This window comes from Amia ocellicauda, chromosome 23 (assembly GCF_036373705.1).
Source record: "Amia ocellicauda isolate fAmiCal2 chromosome 23, fAmiCal2.hap1, whole genome shotgun sequence".
NCBI lineage: Eukaryota > Metazoa > Chordata > Actinopteri > Amiiformes > Amiidae > Amia > Amia ocellicauda.
The window spans coordinates 15,158,996-15,182,293 of record NC_089872.1 but is presented as its reverse complement, the minus strand read 5'-3'; the positions used below and the strand labels follow the sequence as shown (position 1 = coordinate 15,182,293).

Genomic DNA, 23,298 nt, shown 5'->3' with positions numbered 1-23,298 from the left:
GTTCACGTAATCCTCATTTTTTATCATCCTGACTGCTGGAGAAGTACCAAGATGGTAACGTCTGTCTGTAAATTTTAGACACCTTGTCTAAACGACTCACTTATCCATACAAAATGAAAGGCTTCTAAAAGACAACATTAATCCTATCAACTAGAGTATTATTAATTAAAAGTACTCAGCATGGTGTGGACGTTTCGTCTATACACAGTGACATGTTGATCAACAAAGAGCCATGATTAATTTTTGCTGCTGCATCTCACTAAAATACAAATTGTAACAAACCAAAAATGTTTAAAAGAAGTCAGTGAATTGTGTCTTATATTTGCCCTGCAAAGAACACCCCAGGGCTTTCAATTCCAGTTACGCAGTGTTCAGCTAAATGGAAGATTTCCAATCTCCCCATATCTGATCTATGTGCAGATAACTAAAATAATATAATGATACAGAAATATATAAATATGCTTTGCTCACCACTATTTAAAATGGGAAATTAATTCTGCTCAACATAAGCTTGACTTTTTGTGTCAGATTGACAATTGGTCCACAAGGATAACAGGAAGAGGCCACATAGCAGCTGAATTGGGATCATTTTTGGTGGTTGGATGAAACGAAAATTAAAACTTTTGGGACACTCAGATCAGTGGTACATTTGGTACCAAAAAAGGTGAAGCTTATGTATAGACGAACATCACACCCATTGTAAGGCACGGATGTGGATCGGTTTTGCCCTGGGGCTGTTCTATATCATCCTGTCCCAGTGCCCTTGTTAAAATGAATACTATACCAGGATATCTTAGTCAATAAACCCATCGTTCTGAAGCATATATTCTTGTCTGGTTCTTAATGGTTAAGGGAGAACAGAGTCAATGTTGATCACCCATCCCAACACCCAGACCTCAGCCCGGTAGAAAATGAACAGTAGGGACTGAAAAGGCAGTCCAGAAGTGCAAGCCCTGTAAACTCAGGGAGCAGGAGAACAGTGGTCCAATATGCCTCAGGGGATGTTGATGGACATCTTCGAAGGCTACAGCAAAAACCTACTGTGTGTTATCATAACTCAAGTGGATTAATTGAAAATGTATTCAATTTGAACGTTGGGTATTTCAAAATATAATACAATATTAATGCACATAATATTGAAAGTGGTACCACACTTAACTTCTTGATGTATTTCTGTCAAGTGTTGACCTGCATTTGCTGCCATTCGTCAAAGGAATAACTACATTTGGAGACAACTGTACATCCCCCCAGATTTTATATTGAGTTTATGAATAATGAGTCTCTGATGACCTGGCTGGACATAGATGAACCATCGTGCCTCGAGCAACTGCTCACCAGGATGTTACTATCCTTAGACGGTCCCAGACTTCTTGGTCAATCAGTCAGGTTCCTTCAACCACCACAAACTGTGCGCCGAGCATTCATCAACAGGACACCAAAGCGAGGGCTTGACCATATTTTCCATCTCACCAACATTACTCAAATAGGCAAGCTAACTGACCCAGACACCCGGCATGTAAACAACAGGAATTCAGAGGGTGGGGTACGAGACATCTCTCTCTATAGCAAGCAAACATAAATACACTTAGCGTAGGTTGACACTGTATGTGTACTATGTGTATCTGATCCGACAGATATTCCCACCTCCAGGCAGAGGTCTGATTATTACATCTTTGTATTTATTTGTTTATTGACGGTTCAGAATAAATACATATATACTATAAATACAGATGTTTAAATAAATTGCATATTAACCAAAAAACACAGGCTGCTTCATTTGTGTTAAAAAAGAGAAACATTTATTAGTAATGTTCATATACTGCTGCAGAATGTACTGAAACATCAGCCTTATGAGAGATAATAGACTACTTGCTGTCTTGTAGCCATGGCAACAAACTAGATTCCCCAGAAACACAAGATGAAAACATCTATTCAGAGAACCTACTGCTAATGAACAAAGAGACAAAAAAATATATCTTAGGTGCACAGCACAAACATTCTACTTTAATATCGAGAGCAATTTGCTTTAAAGATTTTCAGACCTTTATTACATACGTTTCTAAATATAAAAAAGCTTCTTTACCTTTTAATTATCCACATTCTATTAACTTCAATTCAGAATGAGGAAAATAATAATTCAGCCATGGAGTTTGAGAAAAACCGTTTCTTAATAATAAAGCATGAATATTTCTTGAGTTTTTTAGACTCTGGGCACATTAGCGATGCACAAACCATTTTAGGGCAAGACCTCTGAGACAGGAATGCTTCTGCTTTGTGTTCCACCTCAACATATTCAAATTCCACAATTCAAATAACATACCTATGACCAGCTATGATGGCAGCCGGTGATGGATTAATCATACTTTTAAAACATTTCCAAACTGCACCATATATACTGAAATAATCTACCTGGGGTTTTGTTATTCTGTTGGAAAGACTAAGATAACTGTGTTTATTTTTCCTTTAACTAACTTAAAACTGGAATGGTTTTGCATCGACATCTCAATCCCAGATCCAACATCCCTCTCAGCATCTCTGGGTCGGCTCAGTTCACCAGCTGCACTGCAGCAAACTTAAGAAGCCACTGACACCTGATTATTAAACTGCAAGACTTTTCATTTTCCCTACCACCAAGGCAAAAGTGTCTTTTAAGATGTTTCCTCAACCCAGATATGACTGCAAAACCTGGCTAATGTCTTTCAGTGAAAAGTTCTTCAGTGCAGTTTCACTCGGGGGTGTTTATGTATTTGTCTCTTGCGTTGAGCGCTGTAATGGCCTTTTGCATCGCATTGCTTCAGAGGCGATTTTGTTTTTCACTGCACAAATCTCTTGAACAGCTCTGCGATTCTTCTGAGAGAAACCTTTCCTCATCACATGTGTTCTCCCTGCTTGACACTTCCTCCTCCACTGTGTTGTATAACAGTGGTTATGTAATAATTGCAGCTCTCTCTAAAACTGCATGTGGGAGCACACAAAACAAGGCATTGGCAGGGCTGTAGTAAGTGAAATTAAAAGTTTCCCAAGATGAGGGGTGATTCTCTGTACGATCTCAGGTCCATTAGCTGCCACTCACATGGTTTTGTCAGACTGTCAAGCAGCCATCCACGGGTGAAAATGGAAGTCTAGGGTCATAACCTGCCTGTGGCTGGTGTCATGACCCCAACTAACTACCCCCACCCACCTACACACACACACACACACACACACACAAATAGATTGTCACTTGCTTATTGAATAATGCTGGTAATGGCACACAGTTTTTCATTTATCCATCTTCAGAAACAATAAATAATATATAATATACAATATATAGATATTAAACTGTTATTCAGCAATTGATTTAGTTTTATTCTTATTGATTCAGGCCTAGACTAAACTGTCAAGAATCTTGCTGGACCTGAGTCAGGAGATCTATACATTTAAAAACAATGGAGTGAACTAACACCTATATTGTTGAATACATGCAGAGTACAAAAGCCTCCAAGATGCCTTTTTGCTTGCATTTCAGGACAGTTAAATTTCGACTGTCACTGCTTTGCTACATGGTGTATATTACCCCTGCATCATGACCTTGGATAAACACAATTAGTGCTCTGTGGCCTCTTGGCTCGGGCTATGCTTTTGCTGTTGTGCAAATGTGATCTGAATTTTAACAAAGTGTTCCAGTGGCAACTTTTGGTTTCTCATAAAACATGCTTTTCTCTTCAGTGAGGTTTAAACCCACATAGAAAGGATGGATACAGATTTGCAGCAAGGACTATGCAAAGTAATACGCATGTGATTAAAAAAGAAAATAAATACAGAATGCCATATTCTGGTTCTGCTTTCTATGGCGAGGTTAGTCTCGCCAAAAGATTAAAACACAATAGGTCAAAAAACATTCAAACAGCCTAGTGGTTACATTAAAAAGCTGAAATAGCTTTTCCTTGAGCTTCCAGTTAAGTGCAGACCATTAGTCAAGTCTTATTAACTAGAACTGAGAGGACACATTTATTTGGTACACTGCACAAAATAAATTAAATTTAATTTCGGTTTTATGCTGACATCACATCTACACAAGCGCTGGAATGCAAAGTGAAAGTTGTTATTCATTAAATTAAGAGCAACAAGAAAACATCTGAAGAAATATGGAAAATGGGGAAATGCCCAAAAGAGCTCAACTCTGCATTTGATTTGGTACCTCATGACACAGTGAAAAAATATTTCATAACCTGATTCATAAACACATTCGGTGACCATGTTTAATTCAGCAGATTTTCATTCTGTAATGCCATATCCTTTCATAGCTAGACAGACATGTAAGCATCAGTAAATTAATGGTTGGTAATTGGAGTGCTATCATTATCTCTCAATAGATGGTTAGTCTTGCATATCTTGCATATTAATTTATATGTAGACAGAGTTAATTCATTTTGACATTAAACATAACAATACAAATAATAACATTTTCAAGTCATTTATCAATTTACAAGTGAATTGTAATATTTTCTTTTAGCTCGTGGAATCTTAGAATTAATACTTACTTAAATTTGCCCTGCTATGCGAATGACACATTAGTACTTATTATAATTACAATGTGCAGTAAGATGTTTAATTGCATGATTTTTATTAGATAAGACAACTGAATGGACCTGAAATCACAATGCCAGTTATCACACAAACAAATTCATTTTGAAAGGTGAATGTTAGACCCTGACTATTTCAATTTCCTCACAAGTGACCTACATCAAAATTAATTTAAGGTTTCTGTGCTAAATTAATCTTCGCCTACAAACAGCTCAGATACTCAACACTGTCGATTGGTTTTCGTCATGACCAGGCTAATTTCATGGTGGACGTCCAGGATCAAACCTATTTAATGTCTACCTTGTAATCAGTCACGATTATTACGATAAAAAAGTACATTCTTTTGTTTCAAAATACAGCCTTATGTTCTAGGTCCTTGGTTTATTCATTGTTAGAGAGGGTTTAACTAACATTCAGTAAATATCCATATTTGGTGACTGTTAAAATGACATGGCTACAGCAACTGATGAATATACATATAAAGTGGGAAACATGATAAGAGAATGGCATCCTTAGTTATAATTGTATGTAGTAATTTTTTAACATTATAAGAGTCCAACCTGCCCCACGCCAAAAAAACTAAAAACTAAAAAGTATGGGCAATAAGTGATGGCATATGATGTAAGGACTCATAAGTGATATGCTTTGTAAGTTAAGATTTAAAGTTAATCATTAATAACAACATACATATACAGAATATTTGCATATTAAGATTTAGTGTCTAAAACATGTACAGGTTAATAAAGTTTTAAGAAATTAAAAATAGATGTCAAAGCTACTGGAAGGCAGAACACTACATAAGCCAAAGTGTACACAGAAGAGGAGCTCTCCATATCTGTACTTGAAAGGTACTTACTGACAGCATCTGTTAGATCAAAGTGTAATATTTTAAATTTGTATTTTTTTCCCCCAGACCTGAGAGCTCTATTTGCCGTGCTGTGCGATGACTAAGATCTCTGGCTGCCAGCAGGTGGGAGGAGCGGGGCACAATGAAGTCAATTGGAGGGTAATGAGAAGAATCAGGCAGCCGGCTGAGAAACGCAACAATCCTTCGGTGAGACAGTGACCACTGAGACAGTCAGGAGGGACAGGAGGCGACTACAGACTTACGTAACAAACAGCCGAAAGTTCTGTCATGAAGTCTGCCTTGTAATGTGAGAGCACCTAATCAAGACATTTTAAGAGGACTAAAGATGTCATGTGATACGCAATATAGTGACAAATGCACTACCTTTGGATGAGGTTGTTGTAGATGTTTTTCTCAGCACAGTTTTCTAGGAAGTCCAACTCAAATAGCGATTAGAGCTATACAGAGGTTCCCATTTTCAGTCTGGCTCTGGGGACAGTGCCTGATGTCACACACCAGTTTAACTAGAGCAATGAGGACAGTCTTATAATCTAATGGGGTTTTTTTTTGCTGCAAAAATTAAGTAAATAGTATTGATGGATCTACCCCATATGTAGATTTAATGTTCAACTATTCTCTTGCTATGCAGAATTTAGAAACCGCAGCCATAAAACATTATTTCTTTTAGGTAATGCTTAGAGTGATGAGTGATGGAGTGATAAAAAAAAAAACACATCAGTAGTTTGCATAATTAAATGAGCCAACAGCACAGAGAAAATACTGACCAGAGACTGAAGATGCAATTCCTGCATAAACAGATTGAGAGGCGGTGATATTGGCGAGCGATGAGCTAAAAATTGCACAGGTTTAAACTGTGAGTCAACTGGAGACGGAGCTTTTGCTAGTGACCCACAGAGTAACTTCCGTAAGTGGTAAGGTCTGGATAAGTAACCGGATCTGTAAAATTAATCAATGCACTCTAAAAGGGTGAATTAAATCATCAGATAGAACATGACTGCTATTATCCGATATTATCTGATATTTTAATTTCCATTGTATTATCTGCTATAGATATACACAAACTGTACCGATATTGTAGCAAACGCACAATTGAAAAGGAGACTGAAAGGCCCATTTTACTATTGTTAAAGATATCACTAGGATATGGGAAACTAAATACAAGACATATGTGCACTGATCTTAAGCTACGTTTAACTGACTGAATGCTCTAAAATAAGAGGAACTTAAAAATAACGTTTCTTCTGATATGGAATCCCTACTGTTTCCAGCAAAATAATCCAAGTAAAAGCCTTTGCATTAGAGTACATACTTAACTGAAAATGGTCTATTTCTGTGGCAGTCTGAACAGTAGCCATTTCTCTTCGGTTCACCCTGCTAATTACATGAGAAATCCTTTACCCCCCCTTCTTCTTAACCTACATCAATCACTAGATAAAAAATGCTACAGTGGAGGGCCCTCCTCAGGAGAGAGTCATTATGTCCTGGGCTTTTCTATTTTTAACACATTTTGAGCAGATCCAAGTGCGTCTTTATTCTTTCAGCTATACACAACAGACGTTGAAGATATCAAAACCAGCGCCTCTTATGTCCGATGAATTAGAAAGTGTAAAAACTGTCATGCCTTACACAGTAATTCTCATTTCAAAATACTCCAAAGAGAAAGAAAGAGTTTCAAGTATAGAAAATGTCCGTCTTCCCATTCATAAATGTTTTTAACATTTCACAAAACATAGTTGTCCATCTACAATACATTTAAGAGGTGGCTTCTCCAAAGTTAGCTATTAAGGTCGCAAAAACAGAATTGAATATGAAGAGTGAAGCTGTGCTTTCCTTAACAACCTGTCACTGCAGGCAACGGAAAACAGCTCTGAAATGTGCTTTTGAGATTTGCTTATGTATATGAGGTTTCGGCTGATATTATATACGAGGGACTTTATACGACTCTTTTGTGGGTTTTGTGCTGAAGTCTCTTCTTTTACCAACAACAATTTACAAAAATTATATATAACGTGTCGCATTTTGATAGCTGCAATCTTAAATAGAAAGAATCCTTGAATAAATAATAATAACAATAATAATAATAATAATAATAATAATAATAATAATAATAATAATAAACATAATTATTTGTGCAGGCCCTCAGCAGTATGTGGGGTTGAATCATTATTTGCTACTGGACATATGAAGATTCAAAACTGCCACAAACTACGGTAGCTTCTAAAAGACACACAGCATGTTAACAGCATCAGCTGGTTGTCGACTCTGTTCACTCTGACACTGACAACGTCATGGTCGGTTTGATCCTCACGAACACATATAAACATGAGAATCCATGACCCTACAGTGCTGAACAATACCTCACCTTTTCCACCTCTAATACAGATCACATACAGTCAATAATGTAACCCACATATCTGTAACAGCTTACAACTGAGCTGCTGTGATGCCGTGTAGCTGTCATTCCATCATCACACATGAATGGACACTTGTCAAGATGAGAGCAGTGAACAACAAACTGAAGTCAGGCATTTTAGAGTGCAACCCAGTAATTAGGGGTTAATGGTCTTTGTTTTTTTTTCTTCTTGTATTCCAAACCTTAACCAAACACTTCCCGGAGCCTAATAAAAAGATTTTAATACTGTGTGAGAATATTAAAAATGATACTAAAGCTTGCCAATGTATATATGTAAATGTATGTATATTTATGCATTCATAAATGTATGGCTGCATGTCTACCTAACTGTAATGAATGTTGACAAATTTGCTTCCATACTGAATATCTAAACGGTTGCCCTTACTGGAAAAGCATATTTTTTAAAAAGGAATACCGACAGAGGCTAAACAAACCGAGTTATATACGGTTGCTAAACATGTAAAACTGCCATCTCATATATTAGCAAACTGACTTCTACTACCTAGGTCTTCATTCCGATCTGCTCGAGGTGAGAAGCTTTTTGCATACAATCACTGACTGTTCTCTTTAAAAGAAACCGTATCACTGTCAGACCATGATTGTCACCCAAATACCTGGCTTAGTCGTCCTATTCTGAGAAGTCAGATTAAGTTTGGGTTATTGCTTACCTTCAGGGGCTTCCGCGTCACATGTTTTTGTCATGTCGGTGGTGGAATTCCCTTGTGGGGCACCAAGAGTGGGCATCTTGCTCTGGCAACACAGACAGATCTGATTAAAACAACCTTACTTTTGTTTTGTTTGGAGATCATACCGGATCAGATATAAAGGCTTTAATTCCCCACCACGTCCCTTTAATACTCGGCCTTAAAACCTTATCCATCAAATATCGACCAGCCTGTACTAAATGCTACAAAAATGTGAGAACATGAATGAATATTGGATACGGTTTAGAGGCATCTGAAATTTCCCAACTACGTATTAAACATATATTCTTACTATAGTGGTAACATAAGGAGAACCATAATGACCACTGAGATGCCTTGAATGGAAACAAAAATGAGAAAAGCAATAGAAGGTCTTAAATATTCCAATGCAAGTCCATTGGCCGGATGGTGTCCTCATCAACAATCACCAGAGTATTTTCTTTATAGACCGTGTCAGTGACAGAGTGTGCGCTCCCTGCACTGTGAGCTGGTAAATCAGAGGGGAGAACGGCAAAGAGTTTGAAGCTCTGCTTGCTACAATGGATTGCATCTGTCCCTCATAGCATTAAGGTCGGGCTGCCTGAAGCTCCCAATTTTCAGCTTTCCAGCAACAATAAATCAGATGTGAAAGGTGCTTTTAATTCCTGCAAAAACAATATAATTTGGGCATCGTACTAGCTGGATACTCCTTGAAACAAATGCAAAGCATGGGGTTGTTTTGAACTCCTTTCAAACACTAGCTTTTAATACTGATCAATCAAATTAAAGGGAGCAGAGCCATCTTTGTCAGGATGAGAGGGGATGCGTGAGACATTTTTAAATTGTGCAGATTGGTATTTTAAACATGCAACTGGGGCAGCCATGTTTGAATTCCAATACATTGGTATAGACTTTCTATAGATTATACTTTTTAATCTTTCCTGTTTACGGACATAAACAAAGAGACATCCTACAGGTGTAACTTGTGTCTAATCATCAAGTATTCAGCAAAGAATGCAGAGTTGCTTTATTTCTGCCAACCCGACGAGTGTGCTTCTCACCTGTAGAAGGTACTTCTGACTGCCATACATGACATATTGAGGTGCAAGGCTATATATCATATAGCTTGTGTGCAGAACAATCAGCAGGAGGATCATGCATAGAAAGAGAAGTGCCTGCGGCCGGGTTCTTCCTGGTCTAATCTTGTACAACTGTCATAAAAACAAATGACAAAATGGCAGTGACTTAATAAAACCTATGGAAAGAACAGGTTCATTTTACAATCCAAGGACAACTATAATACCTTGGTTATACAACACTGAATATTTTCATTTTTTCTCCTATTATGAAGAATATAACTTCATAAGTAAACAACAGGAAAGTTCCCAAATAAAGCACATCTTTAAGACATTAGATTAATGGGTCATGCATTTTTTAAGTCACATTAAAATGCATTTGTAGTTGTTGCAAGACATTTCTGCTTAACATGTAAATGCTGCACATTATAGAAATGGGTATGTTATATTCAGAAGTTTGACTAACAAACGCTAGGAGAGTTTTAAACCTATTTGCTCCATTGTTATACTGATTGACTCCCATGCGAAATCCAGTGGAAATTCCCAAAGTCGAGAAAATAATAAAATATTTTTTTCCAAATCTACACTAACTTTTATTTTAATTTTTACAATTACTTTAAAGAGCAGGAGCAAATGTGTCTTCTGAAATAGCCAGGAAAGTCTTGAAAATCTCCTGAAGACATGATTTTAAAAGTGAGTAAGTAAAATTAAAGTCGTATGTATAAAATGATTCCAGTTTAATTTCAATACCGCCTTTGTTTTAATACAAGACTGCACATTTCTCAGAATTATTCTTGATAACTATAACAACATTGTAGATTCACTGTATACATTAGAAAACTTTACCCTTATCCAGAAGAACCATATGCCCATATTCCTTATTCCAGCCATGGATGTGAAGACGAAATACATTGTAATAACAGTAATCAAGACATAATCCAGTGGAAAAACCTAGGAGCAAGTAAAGAAACATAACATTAATAACTATATTGGAATATAGTGCTAACCATACACAAATGTTGGAATAGAGCTTGTATTTCTAGTACAATAAGAGTGTTCCTTATTGTTTTAAAGAACCTTTGACGTCAACACTTAATAAATTAGAACTTGGTGTCAAATAAGTGCCTTCTGTGGTGAAGGCCAAGTTAATTACAACACTTCCTTAATGAGCAGAAATGGGTGTGTAATATTTCAGTTTAACAATGCAAATGATGTCATGGCCAGTGAATGAAGCTGAGTACAAAGTTCGAACAGGGAAAGCTGGGTAATGTTAAGAGCAATTAGGTCTTTTGTACAATGTTAGTGTTTATTTTAATTGACATGAACTGAGTGAATCTGAGGAAAAGAACGAGAGCATGTCACACAGTAGTCAAAGGTTAATGGACAAATATACAAGAATTACAACTTTGTACATAAAGGAAGCTCAGACCTTCGTAGTAACACAGATTTCAGGAATCACATCTTATCTTAAGAAAACTACTTTACTGCAAAACATACTATATTCATATTTTTTTCTCGGTCTCTGGTGCTTTTAATGTAATTGAAATTGTATTGTTTTATTTGTATTCATTTGAATATTTATTTAACTTCAAAATTAATTCTCAGCAATGTTAACACCTGAGACACTGGCTAGTTTCTGCTTTTCAACATTTCAGTTAACATGCATTTAGAAATTACAATACAGACTGATCTTTATATTCACATCTCTATCAAAGAGATTCAGATAATATTAGTAGCAACCAACATTTATCAGAGAGGAAATAATAACCTTAGAGTTAAATATATATATAGGTATATATACATTTGAAAATGTCTAAAATAAAGCTTTTTCAGCAATTTTTCCTCACATTGCAAAATTGAAATCAATAGTGTTTCCTTGAAACATGGATATGCCAATCATAAGAAAAAGGTCACTTATGCTTCAAATCAATTAGTGCTTGGCATTTGGTGTACACAGGCTGTAACATCTGTTTCATTAGATAAAGAAATTGTATCAAGCAATCCCAATATTAGACTAAAATAATCAACACTGGTGCAAAGAAATAACTAGATCAGAAAATAACAGAATGCATGCATTGTCAAACAGCAGAATGGGTTGAAAATTTGATAACGCACCAAGGGGCTGCACAAATGAAAGAAAAGGAAACCATTTAAGTGTCCCACAATTAGTAGTCTTACAACAAACACATATAAAAATAATAGTAGTCTATGTATAAAAGCAGCAGATTAATACAAAAACCAAACACATGTAATCAAAATGGATGTTCTACTCACAGGCTGCAGTGCTAGCAACAGCTCGTTTAATGGATTGGTCAAATTAGTCCCAAAGATGATGAATCCAGAGTTTATTCCGGCAGAATGAAGAGCTTTATCCAGGCTGGGTTTAAAACAAAACACGTTATCTGCTATTTATCATCAATAGGGAGCTTTGTAAGGCATGTTATTGATGAGTTTTTAATTTTCCATAATTTCTTATTAAAAGTACATTACAGGCCTGACTGCACCTGCCTTCTGGTAGGAAAGCTGTACATGTATTTGTTTGGTTATTTTCTCCTTGTCCTTCTACAAAACTCACCCAAAAACTAAATATAATTGCATTCTTTGTAGAATGATTAAAAAATACATATTAATGATTATCAATAATATAATGGAGTACTAATTAAATATGTTGATGTAGTGTTTTATTCACTTACAATTACATGTAAAGACAAGGGGGCTTTGTAAATATTCATAATTAAAGGAAACAGGATCAGATTCCAAACAGACAGTAAATAAAGTATGTCTATTCGCATTATATGTTTATTCTAGAAAAACCTACAAATGGTATGTTTCTGGTTCTGAATCCTTGCAGATCTAATTTACCAGATTAACTCGGACGGGGATAGGAAGACATTTAAACCAGTTACTAATGTACTCATTCAACACTAAATGCAAATAGTTTCTCATGCATAATGCTTCTGCATTTCTAAGGTACATATTGAATCTGATTCCACTGTATGAGATTGCCCTCTGAAATGTGAAAGGTACTCACTTTGATATGAAAAGTGCAATGGTAAACAAGAAAGCGACCAAGATGAAAAACAGTCCAAAGACAATCTGGAAAAAATAAAATAATGAAGGCATCAACGCAAAGAATTTTATACATACATCTTAAACTGAATTAATAAGTTTCAAAGTTTGGAAGGATTATTCAGATCACATTTCTCAGTTTTATACAGTTTTTAACAAACATAAATGCAGCCAATTAAACATGTGATATCTCTTCATAAACACTATTGTGGGTGTTGTGTCACAAGAACTTCATGAAATGACCTATGGCTTGGTTTAAAGGGAAGTGTTTAAATCTACTTTTTTAAATTTTAGAAGTAAGCTCCTTCTTTACAGTAGCAAGTAGTGATAAACAACACTAAACTGAAGGTCTCAGGATTTGTCAAGAGAGCTGTGCGCCCCAGACATAATTGCTTTTTATCCAGAGAGCACTTTGTTGCCAAACTTGAAAGAAACTCTGTGGGGAGTAAAGAACTGTCCGGTTTCTTTGGAGTCGGGGAGATAATGAAAAGTCACTTGTCTGACTTCAATGTCTTTCATTCATGTAAATATATTAGAAAACATGAAGAAAATCGAAATTGTAAAGATGAATCTGATCACAACCTTGAATCTTAATGTTTGGTCTGATTTGTTAAAATGCTCTGTCCAGTTCAGACAATGAAGCCGAGTCGGTTGGGTCCCTCGACACATCTACCTGCAAAAGCTAATACTTAATGGAGTTCTACTATTATCCTTACTTTACAGAAGTAGATAGTGCATATTGCAGTGTTTACACTATTGGTTTTGCAAATTTGTCATTTTTCTGTAGCCTAGTAATTAATACCATATATCTTCCCCTTGCCTATTTGTAATGAAGCCTTTAAATGTGATCAACAAACAGCATTTCTGCACACAAATTCCTACAATGCTCTTTTTATTGTATAGTGCTTTATATGTATGTTAATTGAATAAATATTAACTGAATATGACGTAACTGTATAATCTTTCATTGTGTTACCTTAAGTGTAATCAAGGTGTATAAAATATGGTGTCTGAGTAACGCATACTGAGTTACGAGATTCCCCGAGTAGCGAGATTCTCACCTACACCAAGTTTTCCAGCAACGTAACTCTTGCGTATCTCAAGGGAGTGCTGTATATGAAAACCTGATTATGTCTGTGGGAGTAGTGAATTCCAATGTAGCTGTAAAGCTGGGCTTGATTTAAATTACAGCAATCACTACATCAGGAACAGGAACAGCAATGACTGCCTGCAGCAAGGAAATCGCAGCAGGGATTTCTACCTGAGAAAGTAGACTTTACAAGTTTGCATGCAGTCGTCATTCTGTACTGAGAAGCATTATTGTTTTAAATAAGTGCGCCATTCACACACACTTCCTCTTCTCTCAGAATCCCGTGGCAAATCAGTCATGCCGCTCTTAATAAGTAAATAAATACACTAAATTGAAAAGTAATACCTCCCCCCAAAGAAAAAAAAAACTGCTTTAGTCATCAAACTAAGCCATGTCAATATGGCCAAGATCTTCTTCATTTACAGGATAATGGAGCACTCACCACAGTAGAGCAATTTCAAGTTAATTGTCTTGGATTCCCCAATGTGATGCTACAGTTAACAGAACACCATCAGGGTACTAATCGCTGAAGTATAATATTATGAAGCACACAGAAAAGTCCCCATCCTTCTGTCAAATCTGATTATGCCTGAAGAGAATACTCTCTCCCCTCGGTGACTAACCAACTAGAAAAATTAAAACAACACATTGGTGTTTTGCAGCACATTAGCTGTGTATACTGTAGTAAAACTAAAAATACTGACATTAACCCTACAGAGAACCACTACATTTACATTAGCAGCTTCACGTTGAATCATAATTGAATAAACATAACCCTCTGTATTGTCTACATCAAGGTTAACACATTTATAACATTGCTATCACTAGTATCTTGGTTTCTATAAAATCTTTTGTCTAAATAATGTATGACCACAGCTGTTGGTTAGGAAATGAGATTGTATGTTATGAAATACCTCACAGGAATAGAATACCTAGAATATACTAAATGTAGTGAAAATGTAATTTATAAGGGTGTGGCATCTTCCGGAATGTATATTATTTAAATGTTCTAAAATACACTCACCTAAAGGATTATTAGGAACACCTGTTCAATTTCTCATTAATGCAATTATCTAACCAACCAATCACATGGCAGTTGCTTCAATGCATTTAGGGGTGTGGTCCTGGTCAAGACAATCTCCTGAACTCCAAACTGAATGTCTGAATGGGAAAGAAAGGTGATTTAAGCAATTTTGAGCGTGGCATGGTTGTTGGTGCCAGACGGGCCAGTCTGAGTATTTCACAATCTGCTCAGTTTCTGGGATTTTCACGCACAACCATTTCTAGGGTTTACAAAGAATGGTGTGAAAAGGGAAAAACATCCAGTATGCGGCAGTCCTGTGGGCCAAAATGCCTTGTTGATGCTAGAGGTCAGAGGAGAATGGGCCAACTGATTCAAGCTGATAGAAGAGCAACTTTGACTGAAATAACCACTCGTTACAACCGAAGTATGCAGCAAAGCCTTTGTGAAGCCACAACACGTACAACCTTTTGGCAGATGGGCTACAACAGCAGAAGACCCCACCGGGTACCACTCATCTCCACTACAAATAGGAAAAAGAGGCTACAATTTGCACAAGCTCACCAAAATTGGACAGTTGAAGACTGGAAAAATGTTGCCTGGTCTGATGAGTCTCGATTTCTGTTGAGACATTCAGATGGTAGAGTCAGAATTTGGCGTAAACAGAATGAGAACATGGATCCATCATGCCTTGTTACCACTGTGCAGGCTGGTGGTGGTGGTGTAATGGTGTGGGGGATGTTTTCTTGGCACACTTTAGGCCCCTTAGTGCCAACTGGGCATCGTTTAAATGCCACGGCCTACCTGAGCATTGTTTCTGACCATGTCCATCCCTTTATGACCACCATGTACCCATCCTCTGATGGCTACTTCCAGCAGGATAATGCACCATGTCACAAAGGTCGAATCATTTCAAATTGGTTTCTTGAACATGACAATGAGTTCACTGTACTAAACTGGCCCCCACAGTCACCAGATCTCAACCCAATAGAGCATCTTTGGGATGTGGTGGAACAGGAGCTTCGTGCCCTGGATGTGCATCCCACAAATCTCCATCAACTGCAAGATGCTATCCTATCAATATGGGCCAACATTTCTAAAGAATGCTTTCAGCACCTTGTTGAATCAATGCCACGTAGAATTAAGGCAGTTCTGAAGGCGAAAGGGGGTCAAACACAGTATTAGTATGGTGTTCCTAATAATCCTTTAGGTGAGTATATATATACATATTAAACTGTACACACACTTGTAAACATAGATTAAGGTTAAGTGAAATACTCAAATAGGATTTTATATTGTCCTGAATCTAACATTAAAGATTACATACATTTGTTTGGACTGCTACATATTTCAGCTACATTTATTGTTTCTGTGACAACAGTGTGTGGGCAATGCTGAGAAACACAGAGATGAGGACATCAATGCAGCAGTTAATTAAATACTGCAATGACTGTGCGAGGAACCGGATTTGCATAAAATTACATTGTTTCTCTGGAAGAATATAAAAAATGGTGCCATTTTACTAAAAGCCATTTGCGATAATAGCTAATAGGTTACAGTTTACCTCAGGAAGCATGTTTACAAGGTTAAGCATTCAGTACACTATCTGTAAGATATGAAATTACTAGCTATTATATGCTGTATAAAAATCCAATAGGACATGCATGGCACTTTTAATAGTGTGTACCATTAAACTGGATTCTTCTAGATTAACAACAAGTCCAGAATGCAGGAAGACAGTAACACTTATTTTTGTAAATAATCAAAGGATGATCCTTTTAAGATACCAACTAAAATCAATGATGGTATTACTTCTGATAATAGACTTGTCAAAAAATACCCAAGTTAATTTACTTTGTCCTTTCGGATCCTTTTTTCAATCTGTTTTAGTCAATTTAATAATGCATGCTGAAATCATGATTTGTTATCACAAAATAACCTAAAGGGGTCAATCACCACCCCCCCACCCCAATTGTATTTTTTAGGCCACTGTGTATGTATCATATACTATTTGTGTAATGTCAAATTTGTGCAAATTTGTAGAGCATCTTATCAAAAGAACAAAAAGAGTGTTTTCGTCTTAGGTGGCGGTTATTGTTCCTTTCAGAACATGGTACAGGGATTTCCATTGTGTTCAGAAATAATATAATCCCATTTTCCATTTTACATGGCTGCAATAACATCATCTGGAGGCGCTGCAGATAAATACATTCATCCTGTCTTTCTAAGCTATTGCAGTTCAATTTCTGCCTCTCACAGGTTAGCTTAGCACAAAGAAATGAAATTTGGTTGCTGTGCACAAGGTACGAAGATTTCTCAATTCCAAGTGCCAACTGCATTCGATGGTTGAAACAAGTCTAGTGTCACTGCTCTCTTGCTGTGATTTTCTCACAGATCCTTTTTGATAGATTTAGAACTATAATTGTTTTCTATATTAAAAATAATGTATTTATTTTTCCTCACACAGAAGCTTATACAAATCCAGTAAAAACCTCTTCTGACAGGGTTTTAATTAAAATTAAAATGACTCGAAATGTACATCAGCATCGCGGCTGAACAGACTATTATGTTCTTTTCATCAGGAGCTTCATTTTTCTTTCTCCTACTAAAAATGTATGTCATAATAGCAAAATGTCTCTTCAGGCTTCATTACTTCAACACTACACTTATCCAATTATTAACTCTTAAAATTTCACATTTCAGAAAGACAAAAGAATATCCTTTGTGGAGTCTTAAATAAGTACAATACAAATACAAGTCTAAGAGCAGTGTATATCCTACAATAAATAATACAATGTATTTTGTTGTAGTCAGTACCAACTGTAAATTATGCTTAAGAAAAACAAAACAGTTGAAAATGATCTTACTGTACTTAGTTGGAACATGTCACTTGAGGAATCATTTCCAAGTCATTATGATACATTTCTAACTAAAGCCACTGTTTGAAATAAAAAGTAAACAAAGTGTTCTGTAGGTATATCTTAGTCTTTCCAGATATAATGGAAGCATGCTGATTAAATGAATGGCAGCCTGCTTTGAAGGCATTTTCCAAGCTGGCTCACTTCTGTAAGAATCAGTCATAGAGTCATCAGAATATTGATCAGGCACAGAAGATACTGCATCCTACCAGAGCTAACAAGTCAAAGGTATGTATCAATATTCAGATCACTATGGTGTTTGTCACCTTAAAAGGTCGAAGGGCACCACAGACTTTGGTGCAGCAGGTTTTCTCAGCGACTTCCAAGTGTCTTTCCCGTCTTTGAAGCACCTGTAGCTTTGACTCCAGCTGGTGCAGCGACTTCCTGTCTCTGGAGGAGAGGGGCCGGCCGTCGGTACACTAACAGAGGGACAAAGACATCAAAACGATTCAGAACAGTAACGGTTCCAGTTACACCGGACGCCAAAAACTGTGACATTTTTCCACTAAAGTCCTTGTCCTAATAGGAACCTGTGGAGACAGCAAGAGCAGACCTTTGATTTGATCTTCTCAATCTGATGCTCCACTTCTTCGATGTCTTCGGTATTTTCCAAGCGCTCGTACACAACATTGCGAGTCCCTTTGATGAGGTTTAGGGGCAGAACAGACATACCATAAGCCTGTAAAACATAAAAGGTACAAGTCAGTAATACAATCCTGAACAATCCCCTGATTTTTAATAAACACCTATACTTCATTAATAGCCAGGGCTTACTGGACACACATATAATATGAACATGTTCACTCAGAAATACAATTATGAAGAAACTATTCATTACATTCACATTATGATGTCTTCATCATAATGAAGCTTTGTACAATTTTAATAAATCTTAACACAAGATGCAGAAAACAATCAAACTGAAAACCAGAGAGCAGATTTACTCCTTTTACTCATTCAGGCAAGAAAATGATTGTAAATGGGTTTTTCTCACTTTAAAATAAATGACATATTGACTGCCTGTAGTTTGTCTGCGAGCTGCAAACAATGCTGAATCAATGGCATAAACACAAGAAGAAACTGAAAAGTAGTAACTTACAGTTTACTTAGTGTGTGCAAATATTATCACTATATATGCAGAATATTGTTTTACACTTAATTTCCCAAATTCATCTTTCCCTGAGATTAAATATAGTGAATCTTGTTGTTCTCTGCCAAAAAGGCAGAAATATGATCGTAGACATTAAACACATTGAAGTCAAGGTTGCTTGCAAGCTTGACTAACCAGACCAAGTTACCTTTCAACGCATTATCAAAAACAGTTTTATTTGGAGAAACAATCTCTTCCTAAAGGGCAATTGGACAGTTTACAATCTGCCAATGTACTTCCCCAACTGCAAACACATAATTTAAATATCTTTTCACAACTGTCCATACATGGGTTCTTTACATCTAGGCTTTTTATCCTATCAAACTCCATTAAAGCTCATCTAAAGACATTGAATTACACGAGAGTACACTTGGGTTTGGATCACGATTTGTTTACAAATGCACTAAACAGTTTAAGTGTTGCAATGCATCGGGACTGTGTAAGTTATCTGATATAAAACAGTCATTGAAATGGTTTGGTGAGACAGGAAGGGGGTTACTTGTGATATTTTCCTGATGATGAAAGAGAGAGGCCTATTTACATTTTAGGTGGCTTAGTAACTGCAATGAACACTGTACACTAATTCAGTCAAATACAGATCTCTATAGTTGGTTCATTTCAATCAGGTCAAATTCAAGGTATAATAATGCCAATGATCAGTGTCTGATTATTTCAATTGGGGGAAAAACATATTCACAGGGTTGATTAAATCAAGATTCCATTATTAAAATAACCATATTCAGTTTATGTATTTATTGTATAAAGGATATTTAAAATAACCATCTATCTCTTTATACATACACACACACACCTAACAGTAAATGTGTGGATTTATATTGTTATTTTTGCGTGTGTATTTTTAAATTGTATGCATTCTAGTGGCAACCCCATTGGTAGGAGACCACAATGCAAATTGAGGCTACTCATTTTAAACAGTCTTGCAATTCTTAGCTGAACAGTGCCCCCTTGTGAACAATTTGGAAAGGAGACAGACTTGCACAGTGATCAACAGAATTTTCCCCCTCATTTTCTGAGTTTGTAATTACCCTTTCAGAAAGTGTCCATCAAGACCAGAAAGGGGAATCTAAAAATAACTATGCATACATAACTTATACATAAAATTGGAATGCAAGCAAGGAAAACTGACTGTTAACATAGTTAACCCCTAGCAAACAGAAATTGTGAGTGTTACTTTAACAAAACAGAGCAATGATATGTTAATGGAAAACACAAATCAGGTTTCAGACTTTAATTAAAAACTGGAACATCAAAACATGTAAGAAAAGTCTGAAAAACAACAGAAATACAATTATGTACGAAAATAAGACAGAGGATTCATGGGATTTCTGGTAAGAAACAACTGATGTCTCTCCTATATTTCGGTATAAGAAAGTTTAACATCTTAACTGACCATGAAAGCAGGATCATGTTGCTCTGATGCAGAAAACGGAAAGGATGTTTTTAGATCTTAACAACTGTCAATAGGCATTTCATTAAATTAGAAAACTAACCTAGTAAGTAGATGCTTGGTATGCTATTATTAGACTGTGCTGTGGACTTTAGCTTTTGTATTACGATCTCTGCAATGAATCGCAGAGCCCCTCAGTAAGGAGCATGTCCAGAATACCAAGCACGCTCATAAAAGAAGATCTTCCCTGCGCTGAGAAAGCACGAACGTCTGACAATCAACAAAGGCTGACTTTGATGCATCTCAAAAACTGAGAAACCATTGTCTTCAACAGCAACTTGGCTAATGAAAAGCACTTAATCTTTTTTCCATTTATAATATATACTTGTCAGATCGGAGGGGGGAATTAATCAAATAAAATAAAAAGCCCACATATCCTGATTGCATGGCTAAAGGTTCTTTGACAGCACCTGCAATTTATTTAGAACAAATTCTATGACCTGAGAGTTTATTAAAATAAAGGAATTCAGAGATACAAATGCACAAGTGACAGTGTTGGCTTCATAAGAGCCTTTAGTAATATTTTCTGCAGTGTAATGCTGAACAGAGACAGGCAACTAAAGCAACTAAAGATCCCTGCATACATAACCTAGAGCAAAATCCCATTTACAGGCACTGTAGTGCAACCAAAAGGAATTACCATTTTTTCAATCCTGCACTAAAAAGCAGAGATAGAAACGTACTGCATTTAGACAGTCTGGTACTCATCCTAAATTGAGGGACATTTATGTAGGGTACGTTGATAACAGCTATATTAAAAAGACCGTTAATGCAAAAATAAAGCCTAACAACATTTCAGAAGTCATAAATATATATATTGGATATATTTAATAGTGTTCATAGCACCCAAAGATAACTTTAGGTGTCCGACAGAGCATGCCAAAAGAGAAAACACATTTGTTAATTAAATCATGGATTTTTAAATAAATAAATAAATAAATAAATAAATCGAAGTTGAACAAGTTAAATCCTTCCGCTCGCACCTCTATAATAATACAAAACTGAAACGATAAAGTAAAGAGCTAATAGCTGAAGGCTATGTCAAATGGATCAGCCCAGCTTCTGAACACAGTTGCAATATTCACAGATAAAGATATGCATCCTTCCCCTGTAAGGGGACCATCAATAAATACATTGATTCTACATGAAATGCGAAATATGGCTCAGAATGCATTCAAACTCCCACTGTTCGCTACCTTAAATCTGCTACATTATTTCAAGCTTAGTAATGTCACAGAGCCCAATGAGGCATGCTCTAATTACACCTCAAACATCAAAGGTCTTTCCACAATGCCAGCTGAGCATTTTAAGGGAAAATCTCCTGCTTGCCATTAAATGGCACAATATGAGCTTATTTTGTATTTATTCTATACGCTGGCAGAGTACATTAAAACCACACAGCAACATAATTCTGCAACTGGTGACTTTACAACTGCATGTACTGTTAATCACACATACAAAAATAGGAAAAAAAAACTGAAAATATCTTGTAAACTAAATAAACTACAGGTTATACAACTATATATTTCACTCAGGGTTTCTTTTAGACGGCTTATTTTTAGTAATAGGTTCCGTCTCACCACCCTACCATACAGGTAGTTTCCATAAGTGTTCTGGATATTGTTGACTGATGCACATATTCACCTATCTCAGACATTGAACCCTGTTGCGCTTTCAAAATTGCTGCTGGCCTCACTGTGGCATCCCTCTCGTTTCCTCCTTGCCTGTCTGAGCAGTTTGGAGGGATGGCCTGATCTAGGTAGGGTCTGGGTGATCAAATGCACCATCCATTTCTTGATGATTCAGTAGACTGTGCTCACACAGATATTCAGAGTCTTCGATTATTTTTGGAACCCTTCGCCTGATCTGAGATTTTCAATGAGTTCATCCCTGACTGGCTTTGAAAGCTCCTCAGTGTACATGGTTGAGTCTTGCTACCTGATTTTTTTAATTCTGAAATAATGAGAACCACTATTATTGCACACAGACAGGAGGCCATTCAAATAATTGTGAGGGTCGTTAAGGTCATTTATGGCACCTAAATCACTTTAGGCTTGCACACAGCAAAAAGGTTTGAATACATAGGCAATCATGACTTCTACATTTTTATTTGATATTAATTATTGATTTACTGCGGTCATTTTATTTTTGATTTGAATGTGTGGATTCGGTTGTGTAACCTATATAGCACATACCAACTTCAAAGAGTCAAAACTGCAAGCTTTAAAGCAACAAAATGTGAAAACTGTCTGAAATCTGAATACTTTTGCAAGTCACTGTGTGTGTGTGTGTGTGTGTGTATATATATATATATATATATATATATATATATATATATATACATACATACATACATACACACACATACACATATATATACACACACACACACCGATCAGCCATAACATTATGACCACTGACAGGTGAAGTGAATAACACTGATAATCTCGTTATCATGGCACCTCTCAGTGGGTGGGATATATTAGGCAGCAAGTGAACATTTTGTCCTCAAAGTTGATATATTAGAAGCAGGAAAAATGGGCAAGCGTAAGGATCTGAGCGACTTTGACAAGGGCCAAATTGTGATGGCTAGACGACTGGGTCAGAGCATCTCCAAAACTGCAGCTCTTGTGGGGTGTTCCCGCTATGCAGTGGTCAGTACCTATCAAAAGTGGTCCAAGGAAGGAAAAGCGTTGAACCAGCGACAGGGTCATGAACGGCCAAGGCTCATTGATGCACGTGGGGAGCGAAGTCTGGCCCGTGTGGTCTGATGCAACAGACGAGCTACTGTAGCTCAAATTGCTCAAAAAGTGAATGCTGGTTCTGATAGAAAGGTGTCAAAACACACAGTGCATCGCAGTTTGTTGCGCATGGGGCTGCGTAGCCACAGACCAGTCAGGCTGACCATGCTGACTCCTGTCCACTGCTGAAAGCGCCTGCAATGGGCACGTGAGCATCAGAACTGGAACAAGGAGC

The 23,298-nt window shown here is 36.7% G+C and overlaps 1 protein-coding gene across 1 annotated transcript in view; it reads right to left on the bottom strand.

Moving 5' to 3' along the window:
* Positions 1-23,298, bottom strand: part of lmbrd1 (LMBR1 domain containing 1) — a 59,864-nt gene that overhangs the window by 10,025 nt on the left and 26,541 nt on the right. Inside the window, exons 8-14 of the mRNA XM_066696843.1 lie at positions 18,258-18,383; positions 17,971-18,123; positions 12,638-12,702; positions 11,881-11,983; positions 10,453-10,557; positions 9,592-9,741; positions 8,516-8,597 (exon numbers count right to left, since the gene is read on the bottom strand). Coding sequence (XP_066552940.1) covers positions 8,516-8,597; positions 9,592-9,741; positions 10,453-10,557; positions 11,881-11,983; positions 12,638-12,702; positions 17,971-18,123; positions 18,258-18,383 — 784 coding nt within the window. The remainder of the gene's footprint in view (positions 1-8,515; positions 8,598-9,591; positions 9,742-10,452; positions 10,558-11,880; positions 11,984-12,637; positions 12,703-17,970; positions 18,124-18,257; positions 18,384-23,298) is intronic.